The sequence below is a fragment of the Manacus candei genome, unplaced genomic scaffold (assembly GCF_025592945.1).
Source record: "Manacus candei isolate 608988 ecotype Guabito, Panama unplaced genomic scaffold, ASM2559294v1 h1tg000014l, whole genome shotgun sequence".
Taxonomy (NCBI): domain Eukaryota; kingdom Metazoa; phylum Chordata; class Aves; order Passeriformes; family Pipridae; genus Manacus; species Manacus candei.
In genome coordinates, this window is record NW_026138062.1 from 45976800 (window position 1) to 46002645 (window position 25846).

Sequence of the window (25846 nt, forward strand, 5' to 3'; positions counted from 1 at the left end):
GTGTCTAGCTATGTTGGTATGAAAATATTTCTGGGTTTTATCATATAATGTAATGTTGAAATTCACTAATATTTTGCTGTGAGAGGTAGCCTGTACAAACAGAAACACTTTTTTTTTTTTTACACACACAGAGCAGTTCAGCTTTTTACACAGCTATGTTCAGTGGCCCAGGAAACAAAAATAGCAGATTTTCATCTCACTGCACAGAGCTTCCCTATGTTCTTGTCCATGGCAATGTCTTGCTTTCAACATATGGTGGTTTTATATATGAGGTTGCACTTTTTTAAATTGTTGACTTCTCCTATAAATTTCATGATTTGTAGTGCTAGTTTACAAAAAAAATTCACAAGGAAGACCTTGACTGACTTGTATTGTTTTTATTCAGAGGATATATTGTCTTTGAAGATTTCTGGCAGTTTTTTATTCTTTGTTAAGACCTGGCAATGCCTTTTTACTGTACTAGGAAAACATATTATGGTCTGAAACAAGACGGTTGTAAACCAGAGAAGACATGCAGTTAGACTATGGAATGTCTTTGTCCAGATCCAGCTTTGTTGGTTGAGTATTTTACCCCCCACTGGTAGTTTTTTGCCTCAAAAACTAATCTGCTGGAAAGGATTGTGTGAATCTTCCCTAATCTACTTTTGGCAATGCCAGTGGTGTGGAAGCAAACCACAGTAGCTGTTGATAGTAATCTGGGTGCATCAGGTTGAGAAGTGCTTGCATGTTCATCTGCAAAATTTTCCCTCAAGAACTTCTTGTCTTCTCTTGCACTTGCAAAGTGAAATCTGCACATGGCTTATTGACTCTTCTCACGCCAGATATGACTGAGGACACTGAGCCCTGGTTCTTGAGAAATACTGAGTACCAAATGTATCACGTTGGCAGTGTGAGCTGCTGACAATATTTTTCTTGGATTCAGATCATAGAGGATGTTGTGGACAGGGTCCCTTGTCAGGACATTCCAAAGGCTGCTACAGAGGGACATCCATGGTAGAATTCTCACACTTGGAGAAGGGTTTTAGAGTAAAGAAATATGGGAAAGGAAGGGAAATATGTCATGGAAGCAAGCTGACTCTCTGGGCTCAGAGACCTCTGTGTAGAAGACTGTTGATCTTTTATGCTCCATGTTAATGTCTTTTTTTTGTTTGTTCAACTGTGTGAGTGCAGTTTTAAAAGATGAAAATGATGATTTCTGCCACTTCCTTGCAAGGCTGTAAGTGCACGTAATATAGATTAAACTATTAGTAGTAGTCATACTTGCTTTTTGTTTTTTACTTTCCACTGCATTACTCCTAATTAGATTTCAAGTACCATTTTCTCTACATTTTCACATGAGACCTTTAAATTGTGCCGCGATTTTCAAACAAGGTGTCTTTTAGTACCTAAATAACGTTCCGACTCCTTTGATTACCTGCAGCTTACTAAGATGTACTCTTCGTCACCCTTGGTCACCTTTTTATCAGAGTTTATACAGGTCTATATCTGTAGACATAGTTACATGAAACATGATGCACGGTACTGAAACCTGTAACAACTTCAGCTGTCCCACAGAAATTTACCTCTTGTAGGTGGTTATTCTCCATATTTCCTTGGATGAGACAGGAACGTCAGTTTTTCTCTATAGTCCAATTTCTAGGTCTGCTATTAGCTTTATTTCAGTTCCTATTTCTCAGTAACTTTCCATGTAGGTGTCCCTGCTGCAATACAGATGAAAAAAACCCCAAACAAAACAAAACAGGTCAATCGAGTTGTTTCCAACATCTGGTGCCAACGTTCAGGCTTTCACATTTGCAATCATCCCCTTGGGCTTGTTTATGTGCAGCTGAGATATTTTCCAGTTTTTATTTGTGATTTTAGGAAAAGCTGCATATAAATAACAGGCAGCTGGCAAAGCTCTCAGTGTAGCCGTTTGATTGCTGTGTGCTTTGTGCATTGTTGCTGTTGTTGCTGTTTGAGTCCCAAATAAGCAAAGTGCACTTGTAAGTGTCTGAGCTTTGCCAGACCTTCAGAGCGTGACATAGGGCAACCCAGCATCAGGTTCCTGATCCTTTTTTCTGGAAAAGAGGAGCAGACGCATGCCATCTACTGTTGATATTTCATATGACATCTGCAGTCCCAGGAATGTGCATTGGGACTGTTAATATAACAAATTACTGGTCTTTTTTTCCCTGCTTTTTTGAGGGGGATGGAGCAGCAGTCTTGTACCTGTTCAGTTGGGTTCTGTATGAAAAGCTTACACTGTGCTCAGTTTTGCTTAGGCCAAATGGGTGTGTCCTCCAGGTGGAGACTGACCTAGAAAAAGACATGAATATCTGTAGGAGAAAAAGGCATGGAGCACCATGATACATTTCTCATGTGATGTAAAGGAGAAACATCTCTCTAGAAATGAATGTGGGATTTAAAATAGGGTCTTTTTAAGTCCTGACTGTATCTTCTCAATGTAGCAAAGCATTTCATCTCTCCCTCACCTCCAGCTGTTCATAAAACGGATGTACGAATATGTGCTGACCTACTCATCCCATAGGATCACTGAAGCTTTACTTGCTTAGTGCTCTGAATGAGTAAAATCCTGTACTGGTGCTTATAATTATTGCAAAGAATGGCCTAGAACATAGATTCCTTAATTGTAAACATGTTAGTGGTATTTATAAAGATTTTCAGACATAGCACTACACAGCTGCCTGTTTTCTTCTAGCAACAAAGTAAACCTTTGTCCCAGACAACTGATACACAATTAAAGCCCCTCAGCTCAGGGTAGTAAAGTGCTGCTCCATGTAGTAGCATCTCTCAACCACCTGCCTGCTTGTGTCACAGCAACCTGGCAGGAGCCAAGCTGCTGGCAGAGAGGAAGGTATCTGCAAGCAGGGAAGTCTGTGATAGAGGTGAGGGAGAAAGTGGGGCATGAACTGTGGGAGGTAAGTGGTATGTGGGGAGATGTCCAGAATAGATGCTGGTGTTGGGTATCCTGTGAAGGAAGTCTGAGAGCCTCTGGCTCACTGCACGAGCAGTGGTTCACCAGGGTTTCGGAGACGTTATTAGCCACAGGTCTCTTTTGTGACTTTAGGCAAATCATTTAACCTTTCTGTGGTTCTGATTACTAGCCAAAAATTCTGTGTACCTTGGAAGGATGTTGCTGGGATGGGAATATATTAGCAGTATGTACTGCTAAGACATGTCTTTACTTTAGTGGCAATTTATATGTAATGAAAGGGAGAGGGGCAGAGAAACTCTTTGGGATTTATCAGTTGGTTGTACTAATTAGACTAATGAAAAAAAAAACCAAAAAACCAACAACAACATTAATTCTCTCAATTAAATACACAGTAGAGAACAGATTCTTGCTGGCAGCTCATGAATCCTTTTTCTCCAGTGTGCACAGATTAGAGGGACTTCAGAGTCTACAGGTGCTGAGAAATCTTATTTGAGAGCAATGAGCAATAGTACTCTCATTATTGCTGAAAATTCAGCTACCAGCACAACATCCCTTGCCATTAAAAGGAGTACTGCTAGGACAGGAAAGCTTAATAGGTATATATAAGGGTGAGAAGAGAATGGGTTATAAATACTTGCCATGGATTAATATGAGAGATGATGTAATTGAAGGCAATTAAAATCAGCATTGTAAGGTGCTTGCACAAGGACACCTCTACAGTTACCTACCTAACTTTGTGATGCTTTTTAATGTTTGAGTCCGCAGTTGTACAATGCCAGTGTTGCTGTGCAGTGGTACAGTGTGCACTGCCATGCTATTCGAGCAGCTGCCTATCATCATATATACTTGACAGTATGCATCAAAGATTTCTTCTTGTATGTGTTAATTCCCTTCCCTCAGCAAACACATACACAGTGAGCTTTAAACTGTGTTTGATTATCCAGCATGTGCTAAAATATTTAATATTAAATAGTTATTGGATAAAATACTGAAGCAATCCCGGAGGCAGGGTCCAGAATTCAAGTCTCCAGCCTCTTGGTGAGTGCTGTAGATCACTATAGTTAGAACCACGTTCACTCTTGTATGCTTTTTCTTCATTTCACTAAATCTTTAAGATCTTTATCTGTAGTGGCACAATTTCAGCAGGAAGATAATGTTTTTTTTTTCATGATGTGGAAGAGGCAGCACTGCATTTTCTTTCCCTGCTCCTTCCTTTCCCTTCTCATCTTTCAAAAAAAGGGAGGTGATGAGTATTGTGAATGGCTCAGTCCTTCCGTGGTGGATGTGCCCTGTTCTGTTGCCGACTACAGTTCTGAGCCCTTAGATATTGTATGACTATCAATCTGATTTACAGGCCATCTTTAAGGTGACCAGAGAGCAAAGAGCTGCTGTCAGTAGAGTGGTGTGAAAAAGTCAAGTTAACTAAAGAACCTGGACTCAGACCTATAGGTGAAGAACAAGGATCATACTCTGTGTTTGACTTTTCCTAAGATTTCCCAATATAGATGTTGAAGGAAAAACTGCATACTAATGTGAAAGTAAAGCAGTAAAATTATTCTGCTGCTGCCAGAAACAATCATGGGTTAGTAGTGCTCTGTTTTCATGAGTGCAACAAATCACTGTTAGTGACTTGATCTCCTGATGGTGTAAATCACGAGTTACACTAATGAAGTCATTACAGTGAGACACATTTTTCACAAAAAGGTGATTAATTATGAAAATAAAAATGGAGTGGAAAATAATAATTTTTCTTGAAATCAAGATGAGGCACTTCTTCCTAAGAGTTGTCATAGTCAGATAAGTAATAGATTTTATTGTGGGGATACTTGAGAGAGATATGGTGGCTTCAGTAATACTAACTGCATGACCTAATGAGCTGTTCTCACCGTAAAACCTATATGTAGTTGACTTATGTATGAGTGAGGCCAGAATCCAATTCTGTCTATCATTAGATGTTGCTGTTTATTCACAATGTCATAACTTTTTTCTTTTTCTTTTTTTTTTTTTTTTTGATAACAGGAAGACCATTGGAGTTTTCTGTTGTGGACCAAACAAAATCTCTAAGATACTTCATAAACTGAGCAACAGCAGCAACTCTTATGGGACAAGGTTTGAGTACAATAAAGAATCCTTCAGCTGAAAGTCTGTTGGACTAGCAAGACTCACCAGAAGATAAAAGTGCAATTTTTTATTTTGTACAACTTAGAAGTTCATCTGTGGTTTAAACAGATAGAAATGTACCAAAGTGTAGCACAGATGTTTTTATTTATGATTATTTAAGACTGTGAATGCAGCAGTATACCAACAAATAATCAGTGCTTATACTCAAATACGCTCACACAATATTTGTGGCAGGAGTGATCTTTGGAGTTGTTTCTGTTAATTAAAAAGTACAGAAGCTGGAGAGAGACATAATTGTTTTGAAAGCTGACGGGAGGAAGAATCTGTGGAACGCTTAAACTTCTTCCACTTCAAACTTCTTCCACTTCAGTCCTCTGAAGCTGGATCAGTAAACCAAATCCCAGGTTTATCCAAATGACAAAACATAGTGTATTACAAAGACTCTTGCTTTTGTTGGTATTAAAATCTCATGGCTTTGGGGTGAAAACACTCCATATTAAAGATTTTATTATACATTGCAGAACTGGGATTCTATATTTAAAATATAGAGTGTTACTCTCACTAGTCTACTTCTATAATGAAGTTAACCTAAGGAAATGTGAGCATAACTGTGTAGCACCAGTGGGCAGCCTTTACCGTGATGTCAGTCACAGCCTTTTGGCAAGCAGCAGCTATACATGGAGAACTCTCTATCTTGCATCAATTCAGCATTCAGTGGGTTTACAGAGTAAGTATGATTTATGGAGCAAGAAAGTGATGAACACGAGCAGATAGGCACTCAAGTTTTTATTATACCACACAATATGGAAGTTGCACTCACTCTGCATTCACATGCCCTAAATGTCAAATACCTAAAGATGCTCTTACTGATTATTTTACAAGGCAGCAGGTTGAAATCCAGTTTTAAAGGTCCCAGTATGTTTGGTTGACTATGATCTTTTGATTACTTTCCCTGGAGCCACCTTTGTTTGCCCTGATGTCACTAAAAGCAGGATGAGATGAGATGAGATCTACAGCAGAGTAAGAATGAAGTCCTCAGCACTGTGGCTCCTTGAATGGTGTGTGCAGACAGAAACCTTGCAGGAGCTGCAGTATGCTTTCAGTATGCTCCAAAGGGGAAAATCTGAAACATCCAAATTTAAGCTCTCCTTCCCTTCTCCTTTCCACAGCTGTTTTCTGCTCATAATTGCCATGCAAGGGCTAAAGGTTGAAACAGGCACTTTATAGCCTTTTGGTTCTGAGGAGCATGACTTTTTTCCTCCATCCAATAACCTATCCAGCTTTATTTCTTCTTTTCTCCCTTTTCCTTATTTTGTCAAGAAGAGGGAATTTAAGCAGGAGTTAGACACTTAGCTGGCGTAAATAGTCACTGCTCCAGTGCCTCCTAATAGAGCAGCATCTCTAACATGCTGAAAACCTTCCCCTTAATCTCCAGCAGAAGTTTGGGAGCAGTAGTTTGGGAGCATGTAGTGTTTCCAGCATACACAGGTGGCAGATGGCTCAAGAAGTCTTGTGCCTGTGGTTCACCTGTATTTAGCACAGTGCATTTGATTTCATTTACGTCTTTCCATTGACAACCTTTTTTATTTTAGTGGAAAAGACATTAAAATTTCACTCACAATGCACACACTGTTCAGGAGTTTGCAAGTATCAGTATCAATGTTCAGAGGGAAGCATTTTTCTAGTAGGTGGTGTATAGGCATGTTGTATGTGTAACTAGTGAGAATGAGTTGGGTCTTTACCTTGGCAGCTTCTGCGAAGAAGTTGCATTCAGTGAGCATCAGAGTGGAGTTTCATCAGTAAAGCCACATTGGAATGTGTTCCTCAGTGTCTGGACTTGCAACTGGAGTTTTTACCTCTGACTCTGTCCAATTTGAAATTCACGGAGGAAGGAAAGAACAGAGATGGATGAATTCCTACTGATGAGAGTTCTCGAAGTAGCCCAGATGAGAGAAGTCAAAATAGAACTGCAGTGTGAGATGGGAGCCTACATTACAGCTACTGATTTTAATTTTTTTCTTTTTGAGGCTGGGAGGACCATTATTTTCCTATTGGATCTCATTCACCCATTACTGTAAAACTAGAGGTATGCAGCAAAGGATTAGACACTTTTTAAACAGTAAGATTTGTTTCTAATGCTACCTGCATAGAGCATGGTTGAAATCATGCCTACATCTATTAACCACAACCAGACAGTGATCTTTTCCTCTTGCTTCAGGATCTAGTATCTCATACTTTTGAATTACAGTTTAGAGTCTTTTAATCACAAAGTTGTTTGTGGTTTCACATGTCCTCTCTGATAGATATCGGTTCCATTACCATATAATGAGCAGCTAGTTTTGCAGTTAGCTCTGTGCTAAAGCAGATTATATTTTCTGGCTCAGCTTCTTTATAGGTAATACTTTCTAATTAAAATAGTAGTGCTAGTACTGTGCTCTTGTTCTGCATTGTAACAGGAGTCATGGCTGCGTGTAGGCATATTAAACACCTGTTGTTACATTAGGCTGTGCTGTCATAGCAAGATCTAAGCAGATCCAGGCTCTTCCCTTTCTGTCTTCATGCCATGTCAGCCTCAGATGTTTGTTTGATCCACTTGTAAAACAAGCTCTGGACTGTCTGCCTTTCTAGAGTGTTGTGAGGCTTAATTAATGTTTTGGGATCACTTCAGTGCACAAGCAGTAAAAAGATCTGTCTAATTGTTATGCAAATGTACTTGTGTTTATTTTGGGTAAACCTTTCTATTGATCATATGAGTAATCTCTAGACAAGATGTGGCTGACTTTGGAGAAAGTCTAAAAGCCTCAGCTGCTTTTTTTTCTTGAGCTATAGCTCTGTTAGAGGGGCAAAAGGCTTCAGAGTTGTTAGTGACTGTGACTTGGCTTCAGGAGTGGCAGATATTATGATACACAATCTTTCTACAGGCTGTGTTGTCATTGCTGTTTCTGAGTGTGTCTCCATCTTGCAAAACAAAGTCAGGCCCTCTTTTAAACTCTGTTACTTTTTTATCTGTAAGCCAAGTGTATGTGAAAATATAACTCAGTGCCAGACGAGTAAGTGAAGGCTGACAGCACTTAATTCCACATTTGCAGATCGACTGAATTTACGTAACTGAGCATCACTTTGCACTTTATACTGTGTTCTGTGAGTTCATCATAAGTGTCCCGCTGGCAAGGGAAGGATCCCACCATGAATTCTGCTACTTCTGACTCAGTCACAAAGCTGCAGGCCCATCAGCGTTTGCTCAGCAGGATCATTGTGTTTTATTCATCAGAAATGTTTCAGGGCTGTTTTTTTAAAGCAAGAATGTTTCCATGCCATGATGGAAACCAAACCCTTTCCCTGCATTGGGAATCCAGCCCTCATGCAGCAGTGTGGGACTCAGGGCTTTACACAGCTAACAGCTGGATTAATCAGATTTACCCAAGACATCCTATTCCCATAGCACTGATATTGCTTGTGTGAGTAAATGTCCACTGCCACAACAAAGGAGTGCAGAGACGAACTTTAATGTTGCGTGGGAAGGCCTGATGAAGACTGACTTTCACCTCTGAAGTCTGCAAGACAGCCTGTCCCTCCACAGTGATTATTCCAGCCCTGTATTTGAAGCAACACTTCCCTATCTCAGTATGTGGTACTACTACTAGCATGTGAGTTCTTCCAGGGTCTTTTATCTGCTCTTCTAGAAGACAGGACTGAAAGCAGTATGAGAGATCACAACAAAAAACTTTGAACCTGGGCTGAGAGAGGACACCACTGCATACCACAGACACCTAGCTGATGACTTCACTGCTTACGGTAGAAAATTTAAGCCAAATCCATTTTTCTGCAAAATGCTGATTGTTTTGCCACAACAGACTAAAGAACAGTTGCTTTAAAGGGAAAACAGATAAATCCTCTCTCTGAAGACTCCTATCTGCACAAGCTTGATGTGAAGATGTGTGTGAAAGCACTGTGCACATTGTTATTACAAGGGTATGTAATGATAGAATAAGGGGTAATGGCTTTAAACTGAAAGAGAGCAGGTTTAGATTTGATATTAAGAAGGAATTCTCTTCTGTGAGGGTGGTGAGACACTGGCATAGTTTGCCCAGAAAAGTTGTCATTGCCCCATCCCTAGAAATGTTCAAGGCCAGACTGGATGGGGCTTTGAGTAACCTGAGGGGTCAACCTGCCCATGGTAGGCAGGCTGGAACTAGATGGTCTTGAAGATCTCCTCTAACCCAGTCCATTCTATGACTCTATGATTCTTTGATTCTATGATTCTATGATTTCACTTTCCACTGCATCCTCATCATGGGCTTACACTCTCAGCTCTAAATCCCCATTGTTTTATTTGGTTGCATATATTATATATATAACCCACCTTGTTAGCAGATGTGTCTTGCAGGTAAGGGAAGTACTACGTATATTTGCATCCATGCACAGTCTGATCTAAGCATGGAGCAACCTGTGAGCACTTTTTACAACCAGTGCAAGCAAGTGCAGAAGCTGTCTATTTGCTCCTAATCCTGCTAGCACATAGCTAAGGAGATTGGAGTTGGCTGAGAAGGGGCAGATAATATGAGTAGCAGATGAGCCACATTGGAGACTAATTCAGCTGTAACAGCCTAACAGAGCAGAGAAGTAATGGTTTGGTAAGACTTGTAGAACAGCAGCCTAAGAGAAAAACTTCTGCTCAACATTAACACACCAGATTTTAGTTTCAAACTGCAAGACGTGATTTAGGAGAAGCAGGCACATGTCTAACTAGTCATTGCCTATAGCAGTTCAAGGCTCATAAGTCAGTTATTAAAATGCAATGTTTACCTTTTTTTTAAAAAAAAGGGCTTCTAGGGAGATTAATTTTCACTTCAGCCTGGCAATCATTTCATAAACTTGCCAGTGTGATATAAGACAAACTGGATCTATTCTTCTCTGGATTATACATCTGATTTGTCTGCAGATTTTCCACCTCACAGTTTAAACCAGTTTTTATTGTTTTAGCAAAGAGGATTTAACAACAAGGTTTAATATAAATGCCGCTGGTGCCTGTGCAGAACTGAGATTTTCTGCTATGAATGTACATTTTTCAGGGATATATATAATATAGCTGATGACTCAACTGTGAATGGTGATTTGGGATTTGCATCATCTCTGCTGCTGGTGTATTTCATTAAGGCCACTATGGTGATGCACTGGTGAGATGCATGGAGCTGAGATGAGACTCTTCATTCCCATAAAGAGTCTGATATTTTAGTGCCCGTACTAAGCTTAGTAAATCCTAGAAACTCTGGAATTTCCTTTGTAGGTACAATAGATTAATTAGACAGCATCTTTTAAGGTTAAATCCTGAATCCTCTGCTGGACTGACATGTATAATAAATGCTCTTACACACCGGTTTTGAGCAAAAAATGGTTCTACTTAAAGGGCTGGATGAGTATTTTTGAAGGTTTACTGTCCTGCTAGTTATATCACCCATGTTGTAAGAAGGATGGGATCCATTTTGCTGTGCACTTCCTCTGATGTATGAGTATCTCCGATCTTGCAGTAGATCTCAAGGTTTGCTGTGCCTGAAGTGTTATATTCTCTAGAAGGATCCTATTTGTAAGAAACAGATGCCGGATCTGTACTAAGGGCAGTGGATCTGTCCCATTATTTCATGGGCACAGAGAGGAAGCTGGAAAAAACCACTCATCCCAATTGCAGATTGCTTCTTGACAGAGCGCTTGGATAAGAGGGAAACCTGATCCTGATGCTTCAGGTAAACTGCTGTCAACTAAAGAGCAAATCAAGGAGGGCAACAATGAACAAGATAAAATATGTTGAACCTGAGAGCCAAGGGGAAGGAGGAGACATTCTTCTTGGCTTCTCAATTTTAGAAATTAAAAGCAAACCCCATTTTCTAGATGTACATACAGTCTCTCCCTGGGGGTTGAGAGCTAATATATGCAAAAGCCTTGCATTTCCATGCACAACTCAGTGCTAAAGCCCAGAAGAAAACTAGTATACTTTAGCAAACAACTTGGAAATAAGCAATTTGTTTGAAACAAACACTTTACTCTTTCAAATTAACCCATTTTAAAAAAAATCTACTTCTTTTCTGCAGCTTTGGAATTGGGAATAGCTTTACACGTTAACTCCTTTTCACCAAAATACTTGAGTGTAGAGTTCTCCGTGTCAGCTGTAAGTAATGTTGACAGTTCGATAAATAAATTTTGTGTTTGTTGCTGCTGACCCCAGGAAAGGGCAGCCTTGAGGATGAGAAGCAGTGTTACATAAATGTCTAGCATACATAGCAACACTAAGCAGGGAGACGCTGCTGCATTGCTTTTGGTGCACCAGTCACACATTAAAATTCTGTCACTGCAAGGTCACGTTGCTCATCTCATACTCTGCAACCCTGAGGAAGAAATTTGGATGAGAGGTGGAGGAGGAAAAGCAAAAATTTCCTCTTGGTGCTGTAACCAAGAATATATTCATTGACAGCAGGGCATATATTTTGATTGCAAAAGAACATGCCATTTATTTTTTCAGGGATAACGGATTCCCTGCTGGTACTGTGTCATGGTGTTCGTATGTTAGAAGTGTAACACAGTGATAATGAGTTGCTTTTGAACTGAATAAATAACACCTCTGAGCTTTTTCTGCTCCCTTTAATAGTCTGAGAGAAATGCAAAATGCCAGAGAGCATATATAGTGGACTGTGTCCCGAGCTACACTCGGCGCAGCCTGGTTAGGGATGCTGCACAGAAGCTCTGCAAGCTGCTGGGAAGAGGTGAGGTTTAAGGCAAAGAGGTAAACAACTGTTTTAAGGAGAACATAGTAGTGATACATGATCTATAGTCAGAAGCAGGCCATGTCACATCATCTGTCACATCTTTGAATGGTGCTGAGTCAGAGCCAGCCCTAGGTACCCTTTGATATCCGGGAAAATGAGGGGCTCTTGGACTGAGTCTGCACTGTGAGAGGAAAGGCAGTTTAAACACAGCTAAGCAAGCCTCCCGTGTGCACTTTCCAACTTGGAGCTCAGAGCTGTCATACCTGAGGGTAAATTGTGTAGACGATGAGCTGGTCTGACCTACAAGTACAGTCAGAGTTGTATGGTTAGCTGAGGGCATGGGCATACCCTCTGTATTTCTCCAGCTTTGTAGAAGAACATTTTTCAGGGACAGGGAAGTGGGGTATGTTATTGTGCCTCATTGAGTGTTAGATGCTTGAAAGCACTTACTGTCTAAAACAGATCAGGATGGTGAATGCCAGCTTCCAACAACTGCCCATGTTTGCACTAGTGTTCATGAGGAATAAATGGCAAAACCTTTGCAGGAAGACACAAGTTCTATGTTTTTCTTTTATTGTGTTAGAACAACATAATTAACTGTTAATAAATATTTGCTATCGATGTGAAGATTCACCTATGACATTATTCTTTTTTCACTGCTTAAGCTCTAGTAACTGTTTGATACACACTTTTTGACAAAAACATAATGTCCCAAAGCTTAAAAACGTGGCTGAGATGCAACTTGGCAAGAGGTCTCCCCCGATAGTGAAATATCATCTGTTAGAACTGGATGCATCTTGGTCTACTTCTGTCTTCATAGGAGGATTAGAGGGAGCTGAGCTTTTAGATCCATCTCTTCCTCTCTGCATATAATCTCAGACTTAACCTAGAAGTGTGCTCTAACCTTTGAATCACTGGATGCATTGTCATCCACGTGTCACATAGTCCTCCTTTTGTGCTCTTCCTCCCTCCATAGTACATATTTTATCAAGAGGCCTCTTCCACTCTCTGCTTTTCCCTTAACTCAGGAAAATACCACTTTGGGAAATGCAGAGGTCCTCAATTTTAATCAAAATACACCAACCTTTATAATTCTCCTAGTGTAGAAGCATTCAAAAGTGCAATCCACAAGCCAATGGGGCTCTTGTATTCGCTTTGATGGGTGCAGCATCCCAATGATGGAGATGCATTTTAGAATGAGAAGAAAGTCAGATATGAGGGCAGCAGTGTTATGTAGAAAATGGGGAAAACTCATAACAGCAAAGGTGTTTTCATCTTCTGAATGAGAATCAGGGATTTGGTTTTTTGAAAGTCAGATAATTTGTGGCTACCACTGAAATTGAGTCATGTTTCTGCTTTCACACTTAGGCATTTCAGGACACTGGGCAGTGATAGAAAGGATTTATTTTTTTCAATTACATTTGATATTTCCATACAACCTTTAGTTTATCAACTGCATATAAATTCCTCCTTTCACTGATTAAATATTTCCTCGCCTGGTTTCTTTACTTCAGGGAGCTTGAGAGCTCATTGTTTATAAAGGGAAAGAAGTATTGTACTACTAAGCAGGCAACTCTCAACACATATGTTCAGCTCTGCATCTTCGAGAAGGAGACACTGAGGCTGCTGCAAGTGCAGAAGGACAGAGTTTTCATTGAGATTCAGATGTGACTGAGACCCTCTTCCAGGATTCATACGTTGATGAAGCTCTGGGCGTATTAACTAGCTTTTTCTGAAACGAGTAGCCTTAGCCCATATGTGCCAGGTTGTGAAACCTTTAATCCCACTGAGTTTTTCTCTGCCTGTGTTCCTTCTGATCATTTGCAAGAACAAATTTGATGAAGCACAGTTGGTAAGAAATAGTTCTGTTGGTCTGTGATAGTTGAGTAGAAAAGTCATAATTGTGACATCTTCCCTCAAACTGATGTCCAAAAAAAGTATTTTGAGTAGCTCAGCTGTATTACTTCCATGATGTGTATAAGGGTTTGTTTTTTTCATGTTCTGTGATTTTACATTGCTTATGTAAAACTAATTTCATTTCAGAACCAAACAAAACAAACCAACCAACCAACAACAACAACAAAAAAAAAAAACCCACAGAAAACCCCAAACAAACAAACAAAACCAAACAAACAAAAACTCCAAACAAAACATAAAAAAACCCAGAATGCTCAGTGTCCCCTGATTTACTTGGGAAATGTTAGCATGTCCAAAACATGTCTGTTTTAAAAGAATTCTTCCAAGATGCTTAGAAGAAGGGCGGAAACCATCTGGATAAAACTTTCTAACAACAAGGCATTTTTTGGGTCTGTGGTTTTTTTCTTTCCAACCTTCATAAGAGAAAAAATACAGTTCAAATTAAGCAATAGTGCCACAGTCTGAGCTACAAAAATTCAATATCTTCCTTTTAAAGCAAGGCATTTCTCTAGGATCACACCTGGGTTCAGATGATGTCTACACTGTCATCTAAACCTTAAGGCAATGTCCTGGGGCAGGTCTAGCCTTGGGTTGCTGTCAGAAAGAAGACATGATCCATTTTCCTCTCACTTTCAGTAATTATTTGTCACTCAACAGCCATGTGAGAGTTTGATGTGGTAAATGACCGAGAACTGGAGCCAGTGGTATGAGTGAAAAGACCTTAGCCTGTTATCTCGCTAGTCAAAGTAATCAAAATCCAGTCTCAGGAAGGAAGATTAAACTCTTGCCATCCCTAAAATTTGAAGAAAGCAACAAACTAAGGTCAACTCTCCATTTTTTTTTTTTTTTAAGAAATGAGCCTTGGAAGTAGTTATTTCCAGTTAACATGTATAATGTGATAGAAAAAATTAATGTCCTCTCTTTTCTGTAGATGCAGGTCTTGACTTTTTCACTTTTGACTGCATTCTTCCCTGTCCCAAAAGAAAGAGATCAGAAATTTTTTCTGAATTTCCAACTCTGTAATTATATATTTTTTTCCACTAGACCTGAAATAAAAATAATTTATTAAAAATGAAGGTGGTATTTACTTTTTATATCTCTGTACAATATGCAAGATAACCATTTTGGAAAGTATTAGCATAAATGTCCACATTTTTGAGTACTCGATGTTCTTTTCAGAGATACCTGTTTATATTAATGTAATTTCAATCTGTTCTTACGTTTTTATAGATCAGGATGTGGTACAATTCTTTGAAGAGAAATTTCTGCTTAGTTTCCAAGTGGAACAGAAAGCAAGATTTGGTACTGAACTTTTGCTTTTAATTTTTTCATCTAGGCTTGACTTTAAGAAAAAGAATAGTGCTTAGTGGGTTCATGTCTATAACAAGTCATACTCTTGTCTTATGAAACAGCCCATTTTGTAGCTTCAGCTTGCTGCCCTCCAGCAGAACAGAGGAACTGTGTTTCACTGACTGGAAGGACTTAAAATAGTTCACTGTTGTACCTGCATGCCTCATAAACCTTCAAAGAGTAAGCAATAAGATTTTTGACTCTGTTAGTTCCGATAAAATGAGGCAAAGATTTTTCCAGTTATGTGTATAATAAGGCAGAGCTAGAAAACTGATCATAAAAAAGATTTGAGTTTTCATTTTTCTATTTTCCTGTGTTCTTCCTCTCTTTTTCATGAGTCATGTGCAGAACTCTTTTCCCACAGTGTCCCTTCCTTAATTATATGGTATTGTGAGAGTATGTGCAATACATTGACTAAAAAAGGGCTCAGTCAGGGTAAAACTCCAAACTTTATCCCATATTCTTAGAGAGTTCCCCTACAAACCAGTGACTCAGCTTAGGATTTGCAGAGTAATATGAAGAATTCAGGTTCATTGAGGTTTTGATGCCCAACTGCATTAAGCTTCTTTCCAAAATCCAATCTTCTTTTTTCCTACTTGTAAAATGGGGACAGTCACACCTGAAAAGAGTTTTACAAATTTGCCTGGCAAATAGTCCTTCAAGTTTGCTTAGTTAAAATGCAAATCCTGGTTGTAGTGTGGAAAGGATCCTAGTTCCCAAAATACTCAACTGAATTAGCCATTTTATCTTAATGGCAATACTGATAATTAAAGTATTTGGCTGCCGAATTCTGTTGCTGTTCAGATGTGATTTTTGCATTCTGTTATATTAGCAGAACATTTTAATGTGATTTAATGTCTCATTGTATTTGACAAAGCACCATACATTTATACATCATGTAATTATGGCACTGTACTCTCAAGGTATTTACAGGAAGCTTCATGACTTTGCAATAAACAACCATTCCAAGACTGAGCAAAACATGGTTGAGTTGCTGTTTGTGACCTGGTTTTGATTAATGACATACTACTTTAATTGTGGAAGCATTGTGTACATGTATGCATTAAGTGCTGCTAGGGGAGGCTGGGATTTCGCTCCTGAAAACAGAGGCTCTAATACTCTTTGTGATGCCCTAAACTAGCTGAAACATCCATACAGGGTTGACAGATATGCTGCAGGAGACCCAGGATCCTCTGACATGACAGCAGGAAGTTGGGTAGGATACCCAAAGTGCCAAAATTGACCTAGGTACCCTTGTTAACCACCTGGAGTTGTTTTCTGGCTTAGAACAACATTAGGGACATGTTTACTCCATAGATATCTGTGACTGAGACCATCTCGGAGGTAGAATATATTATCTCATTCTCATCATCACACCACTGGAATTTGTTTAGAGCACAGTGGAAGCAGAAAGCAGCACATGCCTGACCCTAACCCATCAAAATCAGTCATGAACAAAGTTCCTTCCTATACCAGAAGTGTGTAGAAATCCTTCCCATCTATGATGAGCCTGATATTTGAGTGCCTGACAGTGAAACGTGATCTGGTCTTTTGCTTTAGTCAGCTTGGTCTGGTGAAGTATTGATCTTGATGGAGAGCTGGTATTTTATTATGAACTTCAAGACACTTTTGATTCTACACCAAATCTGCAACAACTGGTTTAAAACTCATGATCTGGTAATGGATTACTTTGCAGTAATGTGGTTAGGGGTCTGTCTGGTACACTGGAGACTAAAGCACCCACTCAGTGTTGAATATTCTGGTGGCTGTCCACCTAATCATTTCTGCATTTGGCAGGGTTGTGGGGTTTTATAGGAAAACTACATGTGAAGCATGGATTATTACGAGTATGCGATCTTGTCTGAGATTTTTCAGATTTGTTGTCAAAAGTTCTGGGTAATTTAGTTTTGATAACTAAGGATACAAAATTAAACTTCATTTGGTTGTATTTTTTGCTTTCTCATTCCAGAGTGGTGTTGATATAATGATGGCAAAAGGTACCATCTCCCAAATGAGGAGTTTTAACTGCAACAAGATAAAAAAACCCCAAATCCCTGTATATTCCTTCTCATACATTAAACCTTCTCATAGGTTAAAAACTCAGAGAGAAAGCTAACATCTCCACTTCAGAGAAGGTCTTGCTCTGTGTAACTGCAAAAGGTGTTTATTTATACTTAATGCAGGGTCAGTGGCAGGCTGGGCAGAGCTATCTGAGGAAAAAATTATAACTTCAAAAATTATGATGGAGTTTTTCATTGAGGAATATCCTTTCCCACTCACCTTCCCCTGGCCAAGTAATGGGGTTTGGCAAAATGTGTTTTGGCTCTTGAGCTTTGATTTCCTGTCTGATATTTTGGAGAATTTTTATGGGAAACAATGTATTTCACAAATGCATTTTAGCAAGAAGATTAGGGAAAGGAGAACATAAAAAATTGGAGGGATGTATTTTTTTACAAAACCTGGCTGAAAATGCTGAAGCAAATAAGAAACTCTCTTTAGAGTGGGCAGCAAACAAAGTATTGCAGTCTGCTGTTTCCTTAAGAGAAAAACTGCTTCCTCCTCCCCACTCCACCACTATATGGACATTATTAATCATGATAAATTCCTGATAACGAGGTGAGCAGAAGGATGGGCAATGGTAGGCAAAGGCTGCTCATGCTAATACATGAGCTTTTCTAGAGAGAAAACTAGCAGCTGTGGTCTGAGCAGCAGCTGTCTGCCTGACCTATGCACCAATCTCGCATGAATTTCAGTTATGTAATGAACCAAATCTCCTAAAGTAAATGAACACCTTTCTCACATCATCAGTGGGGCACATGAAAACTTTTGAAGACCTCTAAGGGGATCTGATTCACCTGACCTGGATTTTTGCATTTCAGCATATAAACTGTTTTAAAAGCTCCTTTTTCACTCCATTGGTGTTACAGGGAATGTACGTATTTATTTGGAGAACACAGCATGTTATGGGCTGTAAATGCGGGTGCTAATTAGATATGACCTGGCCTCCCCTGCCTCCTACAATATCTCAGCTGAAGAACCATTCGAAAAAACAGTTACAAAATTGAGACCATCGGAGAAGCACACACAGGTTATCCTTTACCTGTTCCTGATTCTGGATACTGGAGTAAAAGGATAGGTACCACATTGGAGGTACCACATTGCTGGTCCCACTAGCCTCCTGAAAGCTGTGCAATCCAGTCAGAGCCTTGTTCACTGCAGGCAAGCTGATTCTTTGCCTTAAATATGCCTTGAAAAGTATTGCAGGCATGTGGATATTGCAGGAGGGCTGAAGAGTGGCATATTGGAATAATTTGTAATCAATGCAACTTGGATTGTTTCTCCTGAAAACCCATCATCATTTTTGTAAGCAAAATGACTTAAAATCATCTGCATTTCTCATCCATTTCCCTTATTGTAACTCCTCTCAAATTTAATACTTATGAATTTAATGGCTCCATGATTTATTATTTCTCTTTCTGGTTTCTTGTTTAGCATATGCATAAGGTTTAAATTGAGCTTCATAACTGCGCTTTCTAATCTGAAATTGCACATTGTGAACTGATGACTGATGGTCTGATAGGACAACTTGTCCTATCTTCCTCCCCAAAACCATTCTTCTGGTTTTCATGAAAATTAACTTTGTTACACCAAAGTTTCTTCTCTCTCTACAGATTAATTTTCCAAACAAGCCTTCCTGTAAACTTTTACAGTAGTGTGTCTGCTTGTAGGAGAATGTCACCTTAATTGGAATGACTGCAGAGATTTCCCAATCTGTCATCTGTACCCAGACCACTAAACACCAATTTCTAACGTGACAGCCTCCCTGCAGACATCCTTGTTTGGTGCTGTAGAGTGCCATGGCTCCTAGGATGAGACAAAAGGCTGTCATTTTTAAGACTTGGTGTCTAGACTTTTGGATTTAAGCGTATTTGTTCCACTGAAAGGGGAAAGAATTTCTGACTAAAAGTGATCCAATTTTCTGAAGTAACAAGCACCTTTTCTTGTAGCTGTGAGGAAGACAGAAAAGCCTCATTTTCATTTAGGTTCTTAAATGAGAGTTGTTAAGAGTCTGATTCTCTCTGAATATTAATAGGAGGTTGATGCTTTGAAAGTCAGCCCTCTGGATTAAATAACTGGGACCACAGACTATAGAATTAAAAGACTAAAATTTATTTAAAAGAAGCATCTGAAGTCCATTATGTTATAAAAGAGGACATGGAGTCTGGATTCTCTGGTGGTCTGTATCTTCCATGGTCACTGTGGCATTAAGTGACAGGATCAAAGTTAAAACAAATTGCTGCTGTTCTGACTTGAGAAATCTTGTGTTCACTTGTTCTTGATATAAATGACTATAATGTCATCCAGATGAAAGGGGAGCTGGGAAAAGAATCTTTATAGGGTTTGTCCAAACACATGCACATATGTTGTACAACTTTTACTACTATTGTAAATATACAGTTATTTATTTATATTTTTACCATGAATATATGTATTTTTCTATCAGCTAATGGTTGTAGCTGTGTTACTCTGCAATGTGGTGCTTCAATTTAAAAAAAAAAAAAAGTCACATTTTCTCCTAATTCCACTATTAAATATTTCTGTATCCAAATACCGTCAGCTTGATAATTTGGTATTGTTCCAGCTATCTAGCCATGTATATATTTCATTCTATACAGCCAGGCTGTCTGACAATGAAATCAGTCTGCAGTAAATTAAGCAGAGCACCATTAATGGACCATCTGCCAATCCCCCCATAAATTTATGAGAAGACAGTCCAGGCCTTCAAGTTCTTAGTAGCAGATCTTCCTGACATGCAATTGTATTCAGTGTGAGTGATTCAAAATAGAAGCATTTTAACACTGTTACGATTAAAGGAAAATGTGTGAAAATTTGTCAACAATATGTAATCCACCTGAAAATGCCTGATTTGCTTATTATTGCCTGAGAATATTTTTTTCTTTAGTAGTAAAGAATGAAGAAAAGCGGGATCGTGTTTTTATACATCCAAGTTCCTTTAAAACCTGTGTGATGCACTCAGACAGCAGTCGTGTATGTACCAAGCCTGTCATTACCACCACTATACCAGCCTCAAAACTGTGGGACAATCCCACCACTGAGCCTTGGGGATCCCTTTTCTGGGTGGATAAAACAGTGCAGTCTGGGATGATAGGAGAGGGAATCAAGTTGCATGGAGATAATCTGAAGTGCCAAGCCACGGTGAGAGTCCGGCATTTATGTTTATTGCCAAATTCTTATTTCAAAGAGGATTTCTTTTTTTGTATGTGGAGAAAATACTAGTTTTTCTACGTATTTTATTAATCAGATTTCTAGAACTTTTTTGGCATCTTATGAATTCTGCATAACTGATGCCCTGAAGAGGAGGTGAGACTCCTGGGGAAATGTCCATATGTAAAATGAGACATCAAAAAGCCTGGATATGCAGAAATAAGTTGGTTTTCTATAGTTATAATAGCTACTTCATATCTAATTCAGAGTTTATTACAAAAATTACAGTAAAAGGCTGTTTTTAGTGACAAGGTCTCATTGCTGCCAATTTTCAGCTCACTATGGAGACTGATTCAAAATGACTTGCATCCCTACACATGTGTGTGTACACAGATGGTGAATTACAGATTTAACTCAATGTAGGGGCCAGGTGCTAAAAATACACGTTTGGGTAAAATGTGGGAGGGAGAACAGAATGAAAAAGACAGACAGCTGCTCATTGTCTTGCCTTGAATAACTGTAACTCTTAACAGTCCAAGGAAGTAAAAGACCAGGCTAGAAAATTAAAAACTTGACAGAGGTAACAGCCTCTTGCAAAGGCCAAGGATATACAATGCTGAGTACTTTGTTATGAAGATGTCAGGTATTTTCTAGATTGGAGAAGTTTTTTCATTGTGTGAAACAACATGGTGCTGATACTGCAGAAACTGTCCTGCATATTTAAACTGGTGGGATCCTTGTCTAACAAGTACTTTCAGACAAGACTAATCTCAATGCCTGTGGGGTCAAGGTTTATGTGATTTAGATACACAAGATCTAGGTTTTCAACTCCCATTTTTGTCATTGATTCGTCAGAATACACTCCCCAAGGCTGAGCCAACTGCCTAATGGCAATGGGAAGTTTATTGTTTCAAGATACCTTGGCCAGACAGAGGAAAATATTAAGTCAGGGTTGTGTTTAAGCTCTGACCATTCTGATTCAATAAGATTACATGGCAAGCACAGCCTCAAGGTATTACCTTATTCCTAATGAAAAAAAAATACAGGAGCTACAGCTTCCATTTCAGGGAAACATCTATCAAGAAAAGAGGTCCTTCAACACTTACATTTGTTTGAACACAGAATAAGCACAACCTTGAACATGACACTGAGAAGAAAAACAATGTGCCATCGCATTCGTAGCCTGCAGACAGAAAGCACATCATCTCCTGGCAGTGCTGGTGGCCCAGAAAACACTCAGTGACATAGTGCTGAAAGAGTCCTTTCCCTCCTTCTGACCCATCCAGAACTTAGGTCATTAAGCTACCTGTTTTCCCCAGAAAGCCAATGGGGAGGCATCTCTGCAGGACAGTTTCTCCTGTCACAAAATAGTTGCTCTAAGATTGGTGCAGTCAGTCTACACCTGGCAGTGGTGTTTGCTTCCAGTGCTGAAGGAACCTAAACAACTTTGCTCAGAAAAAAGGAGCAGTTGGGGTTTCATGTGCTCAGTCAGATACACTTCTGAAGAGGTTTAACTCTGGCCTAAGCAGAAGCACCACAATGCTGGAGAGAACCAGCGTGTGTTGCTTGTATAAATTTTGTCCTAGTTACTAAGATTAATATACACTGTACTATCTATTCCTGGCCACAGACCATGCTGACTGTTGGAAATAGGGTTATGTTCTTTGTTCCCTCCCAAAGCAGACATGGTCACCAGGTCATATGGTAAATGGGAAAAATGCTTGGGGATGTGCCTACAAGTATGAAGGTGATAAAAATTCCCCTTCATCAGTTAGAGTTAATATGAGTTCTCTGTGATTAAGCTTTTGGGAAAAGAAAATGGGCTGTTAGATCCTCAGCTGAAGAAAAGGGAAAGGAAGAAGCCTACCTGGGAATTGGTAAATGATCTGAGTAGAGCATAAACAGATTTTCACTAATAGGTCACAAGTATGAATTATGCATTCCATGCTTCTTAGGAAGAAGAGATGATCAAGAGCTGGCAAAAAGTAGGATTTAGGAGATCTAATGAGGTCTCCACTTTCATCCTTCCACACATGCTGAGTTGCCATAGCCAGAAGAGGGAGACCCAGGGAACACTGGTATTCTGTGGAGACGACACCAACAGCTGAGGAGTTGAATCAGAAATTATTTGTTGGCCATGTCCTTTGCAAGGGGATGACATCTGGTAAAAATTACCTTGACCAGTGTGAAACTGAAATGTTGTCACCATGGAATACTGCAGAGATTGAAATAAACTTGCTTAATGCAGTTAGGATTTTTCTATCAGAACAACTTCAAAGTATGATATTGCTTTACTGACACTGAAATATTTTGCACAATGGCATTTTTTTCAACAAATGCCTAATAAAACACAGGAGTTACCTTTCTGCCAGGGCAACCACCCAACCAGGGATCACAACTCTGCTGCAGTCTGTCGCAGGCTGCCACAGCCATTCAGACTGTCTCAAAGCTGGACATTTGGGACTTTTAAGGTACACAATTCCAACATATTCCTGTCATGTTCTAACTTCAGGACTGGGGACCCCAGAAGTGTACCAACTCCCACAGAGACTGCCTGGGAAGCCCCTGGGAGCATGTGGGATTTTCATTCTCCCTCCATAGATTGAATGGGTCTTTATATCTCAAATTTACTGCAGTTGACGCCGTTTTTATATCCAAAGATCTCCATCTGCCCAGTGCAGCTGAGTGAGAGCAGGGAGTCTGGAATTCCCAGGCAATCATGCCACTTAGGCTTCTGTGAACTGTTGTTGAATAAAAAGTACTTTTTATTTTTTTGTCTGTCCCCAAATATTTCCTTTTCAAATTTCTTCTGTTAACTTTTTTCATATTTGTGCAAAAGAATTTTTCAGAATAAGAATTACATAATAATTTTAAATATTTTAGCCAACCCATTGTTATCAAACATAACAAGCAAGGTTTTAGAAAAATCACTGAGGGCCAAAGTATACTTTTCACTGTGTACCTATCAGAGGGGTTTTTTTCCCATTTTGTTAGTTGAAGTAGTCCAGAGGAATTAAACAAATAGTTAATAGTTGTGGAATCTCAGTGAAGTCCTCAAATAGACTGAATAAAAATATTTGTGTTTATCTGACTTTGAAAACAATCAACATTTATTAAAATTTTAAATTATCAAAATTTAAATATGAGTGTTTTCCCACTCTTGCTATCATTTATTTTTACCAATAGAATATCCTGGCTTATGTAAAATACACATTAAAAGATTGAACTGACCCCTTGAGATATAATTCCTTTTCTCCTGCTTATGCCTCAGTTCCAAGAAACATTTGTTTGTGCTTGTTTTTAATATTTAACTGAGATACTGGAGAGCACTTGTCTAGTAGTAACTCAGATCAAGCATCAGAAGCCATACAAAAAGAGACAGCTCTTGGGTTTAAGACCAGAGTTTTTCAAGTAGAACAGCTTCATTTAGCAAAAGGCCTGCACTCTGCTGAGTCAGAGGAGATTTTAGCCAGTGTCTTCCTTAATCAGGGTAGTGGAGTAGATCAGCAGGTATTGGTTAGGGTGTAGACCATTCCTTCTATTACTGCGTAATACACTGGTAGTTTTATTCCCACCTTCCATTTTTGCCTGGTTTTGTGACCATTACTGTTCAGTCAAGGGTAGTTGAGAGACTGCAAAAGTCCTTGTATGCTTCTTGAAAGCAGGATTTCCAGAGCAGGAGAGGAATACTAACGCTTTGATGTGAAAAATCACAAGACACTTCTAAAGAAGCATCCACTGTAGGTGGACCCTTCTCAACAGATATACAAGTCCCTTGCTGCTGGATGTATCTTGTGCTCTGTCAAGTTTCTATAGTTCAGAGGACAATTCCCTGAAAAGGAAGTGAGTCCATGTAGTTGGGCAGTTGAAAACAGTCAAGATAATAGTCCATGTGGATGTCCACTAGAGGTATTTGTGAGAGAAAATAGCTCATTTGAGAGTTTCCATGGCATTTATTGGCTAGAGGAGAGCGTTCAGACCAGTTGTCAAAGTTCATGTTTCCCCCATTTGAAAATGATGAAGTTTTTGTCCATTCCTTCCTACTTACCTTCCCTCCCTCAGCCTTCTCATGGTCCCCCTGAACGTGCTAGAGGCTCCTTGCAGTGTTCAAGCATTTGCAGCTGGGAAAGAGGAGTGAGAATATCTAAGAGAAACAGCCCTGCAGACACCAAGGTCAGTGCAGAAGGAGGAGGAGCAGGTGCTGGAGCAGAGATTCCTCTGCCCATGGTGCAGACCATGGTGAGTCAGGATGTGTCCCTGAAGTCCATGGGGGTCCATGGGGGAACAGAGATCTGCCTGCAGCCCTTGGAGAATCTCATGTCAGAGCAGGGGGATGCCCAAAGGAGGCTGTGACCCTGTGGGAAGCCCATTCTGGAGCAGTCTCCTGGCAGGACCTTGTGACCCCATGGAGAGAGGAGCCCACATTGGAGCAGGTTTGCGGACAGGACTCGTGATCCCATGGGGAGGCCAACATTTAGCGATCTTCATGGAAGGGACCCACGCTGAAACAGTTCATGAAGAACTGCAGCCCATGGGAAGGACTCACACTGGAGAAGTTCATGGAGGATTATCTCCTGTGGAAGGAACCCCATGCTGGAGCAAGGGAAGAGTGTAAGGAGTCCTCACAGGGACAACATATGATGAGGTGACACAGCCCCCATTTTCTGTCCCCCTGTGCTGCTGGTATGGAGGATTTAGAGAAATGTGGATTTGAGACTGGGAAGAAGGGAGGGGTTGGAGAAGGTATATTTTTTTTTTTTAATTATTATTTGTTTCTCATTATCCTATTCTGACTTTTGATTGGTAAGAAATTAAACTAATTTCCCCAAGTCAAGTCGGTTTTGCCCATGACAGTATTAGGCAAGTAATCTCTCCACCTCCTTACCTTGACCCATGAACCTTTTGTTATATTTCCTCTCCCCTTCCTGGTTGAGGAGCGAAGTGACAGAGTAACTTTGATGGGCACCTGCTGTCCAATCAGAGTCTATCCACCATACCCTTGTTTTGCCTCATGGAATATATACATACTGAGCACCCAAAAGTCGACCGTAATATGAGCAATCGTAAAGTCAAATGGAACAGAGGTGGGCATGGTGAGACTAGGTTTCATCTCCTAAGAATCTCCCAGCTACCCAGACAAATGCAAGATAGTATAGAGGACAGCGACTAGCTGGAGCATTTGAGGCAAGTGAGAAGAGGTTTCTGAAATCCTTCTTTCTTCTGCTGATAACATTTAATCGAGGGCAAACAGGACATGGGAACTGGAGGGAAAATGCTTCTGTCCCAGAAGAAGAATGTGTCTATAGGACATTCACTCTACTCAGAGTCACCATATATTTTGCTCACTGAACTAAAGGGCTCTTTCTGATCTTACATTCAAACACAGAGTGAATGTAGCACAGATTGTGCAGTCAGACACCTCTTACTAGATCCATGTGCCAAACACATGGATTGGCCTGCGGTATTGGAGCCTACAATGGTGAAAGAACAAATAAAAGGGAATTATACATTAAAGCCACCAACACACAAGCTGGTCTGG

The 25846-nt window shown here is 39.8% G+C and overlaps 1 protein-coding gene across 2 annotated transcripts in view; it reads left to right on the forward strand.

The window, feature by feature from the left end:
- NOX4 (NADPH oxidase 4) overlaps window positions 1–14578 on the forward strand; it is a 111999-nt gene extending 97421 nt beyond the window's left edge. For both annotated transcript variants that reach the window (XM_051779254.1, XM_051779253.1), the window contains exon 18: window positions 4955–14578. In XM_051779254.1, the coding sequence (XP_051635214.1) occupies window positions 4955–5075 (121 nt within the window). In that variant the 3' untranslated portion in view covers window positions 5076–14578. The remainder of the gene's footprint in view (window positions 1–4954) is intronic.
- Window positions 14579–25846: the final 11268 nt, after the last annotated feature.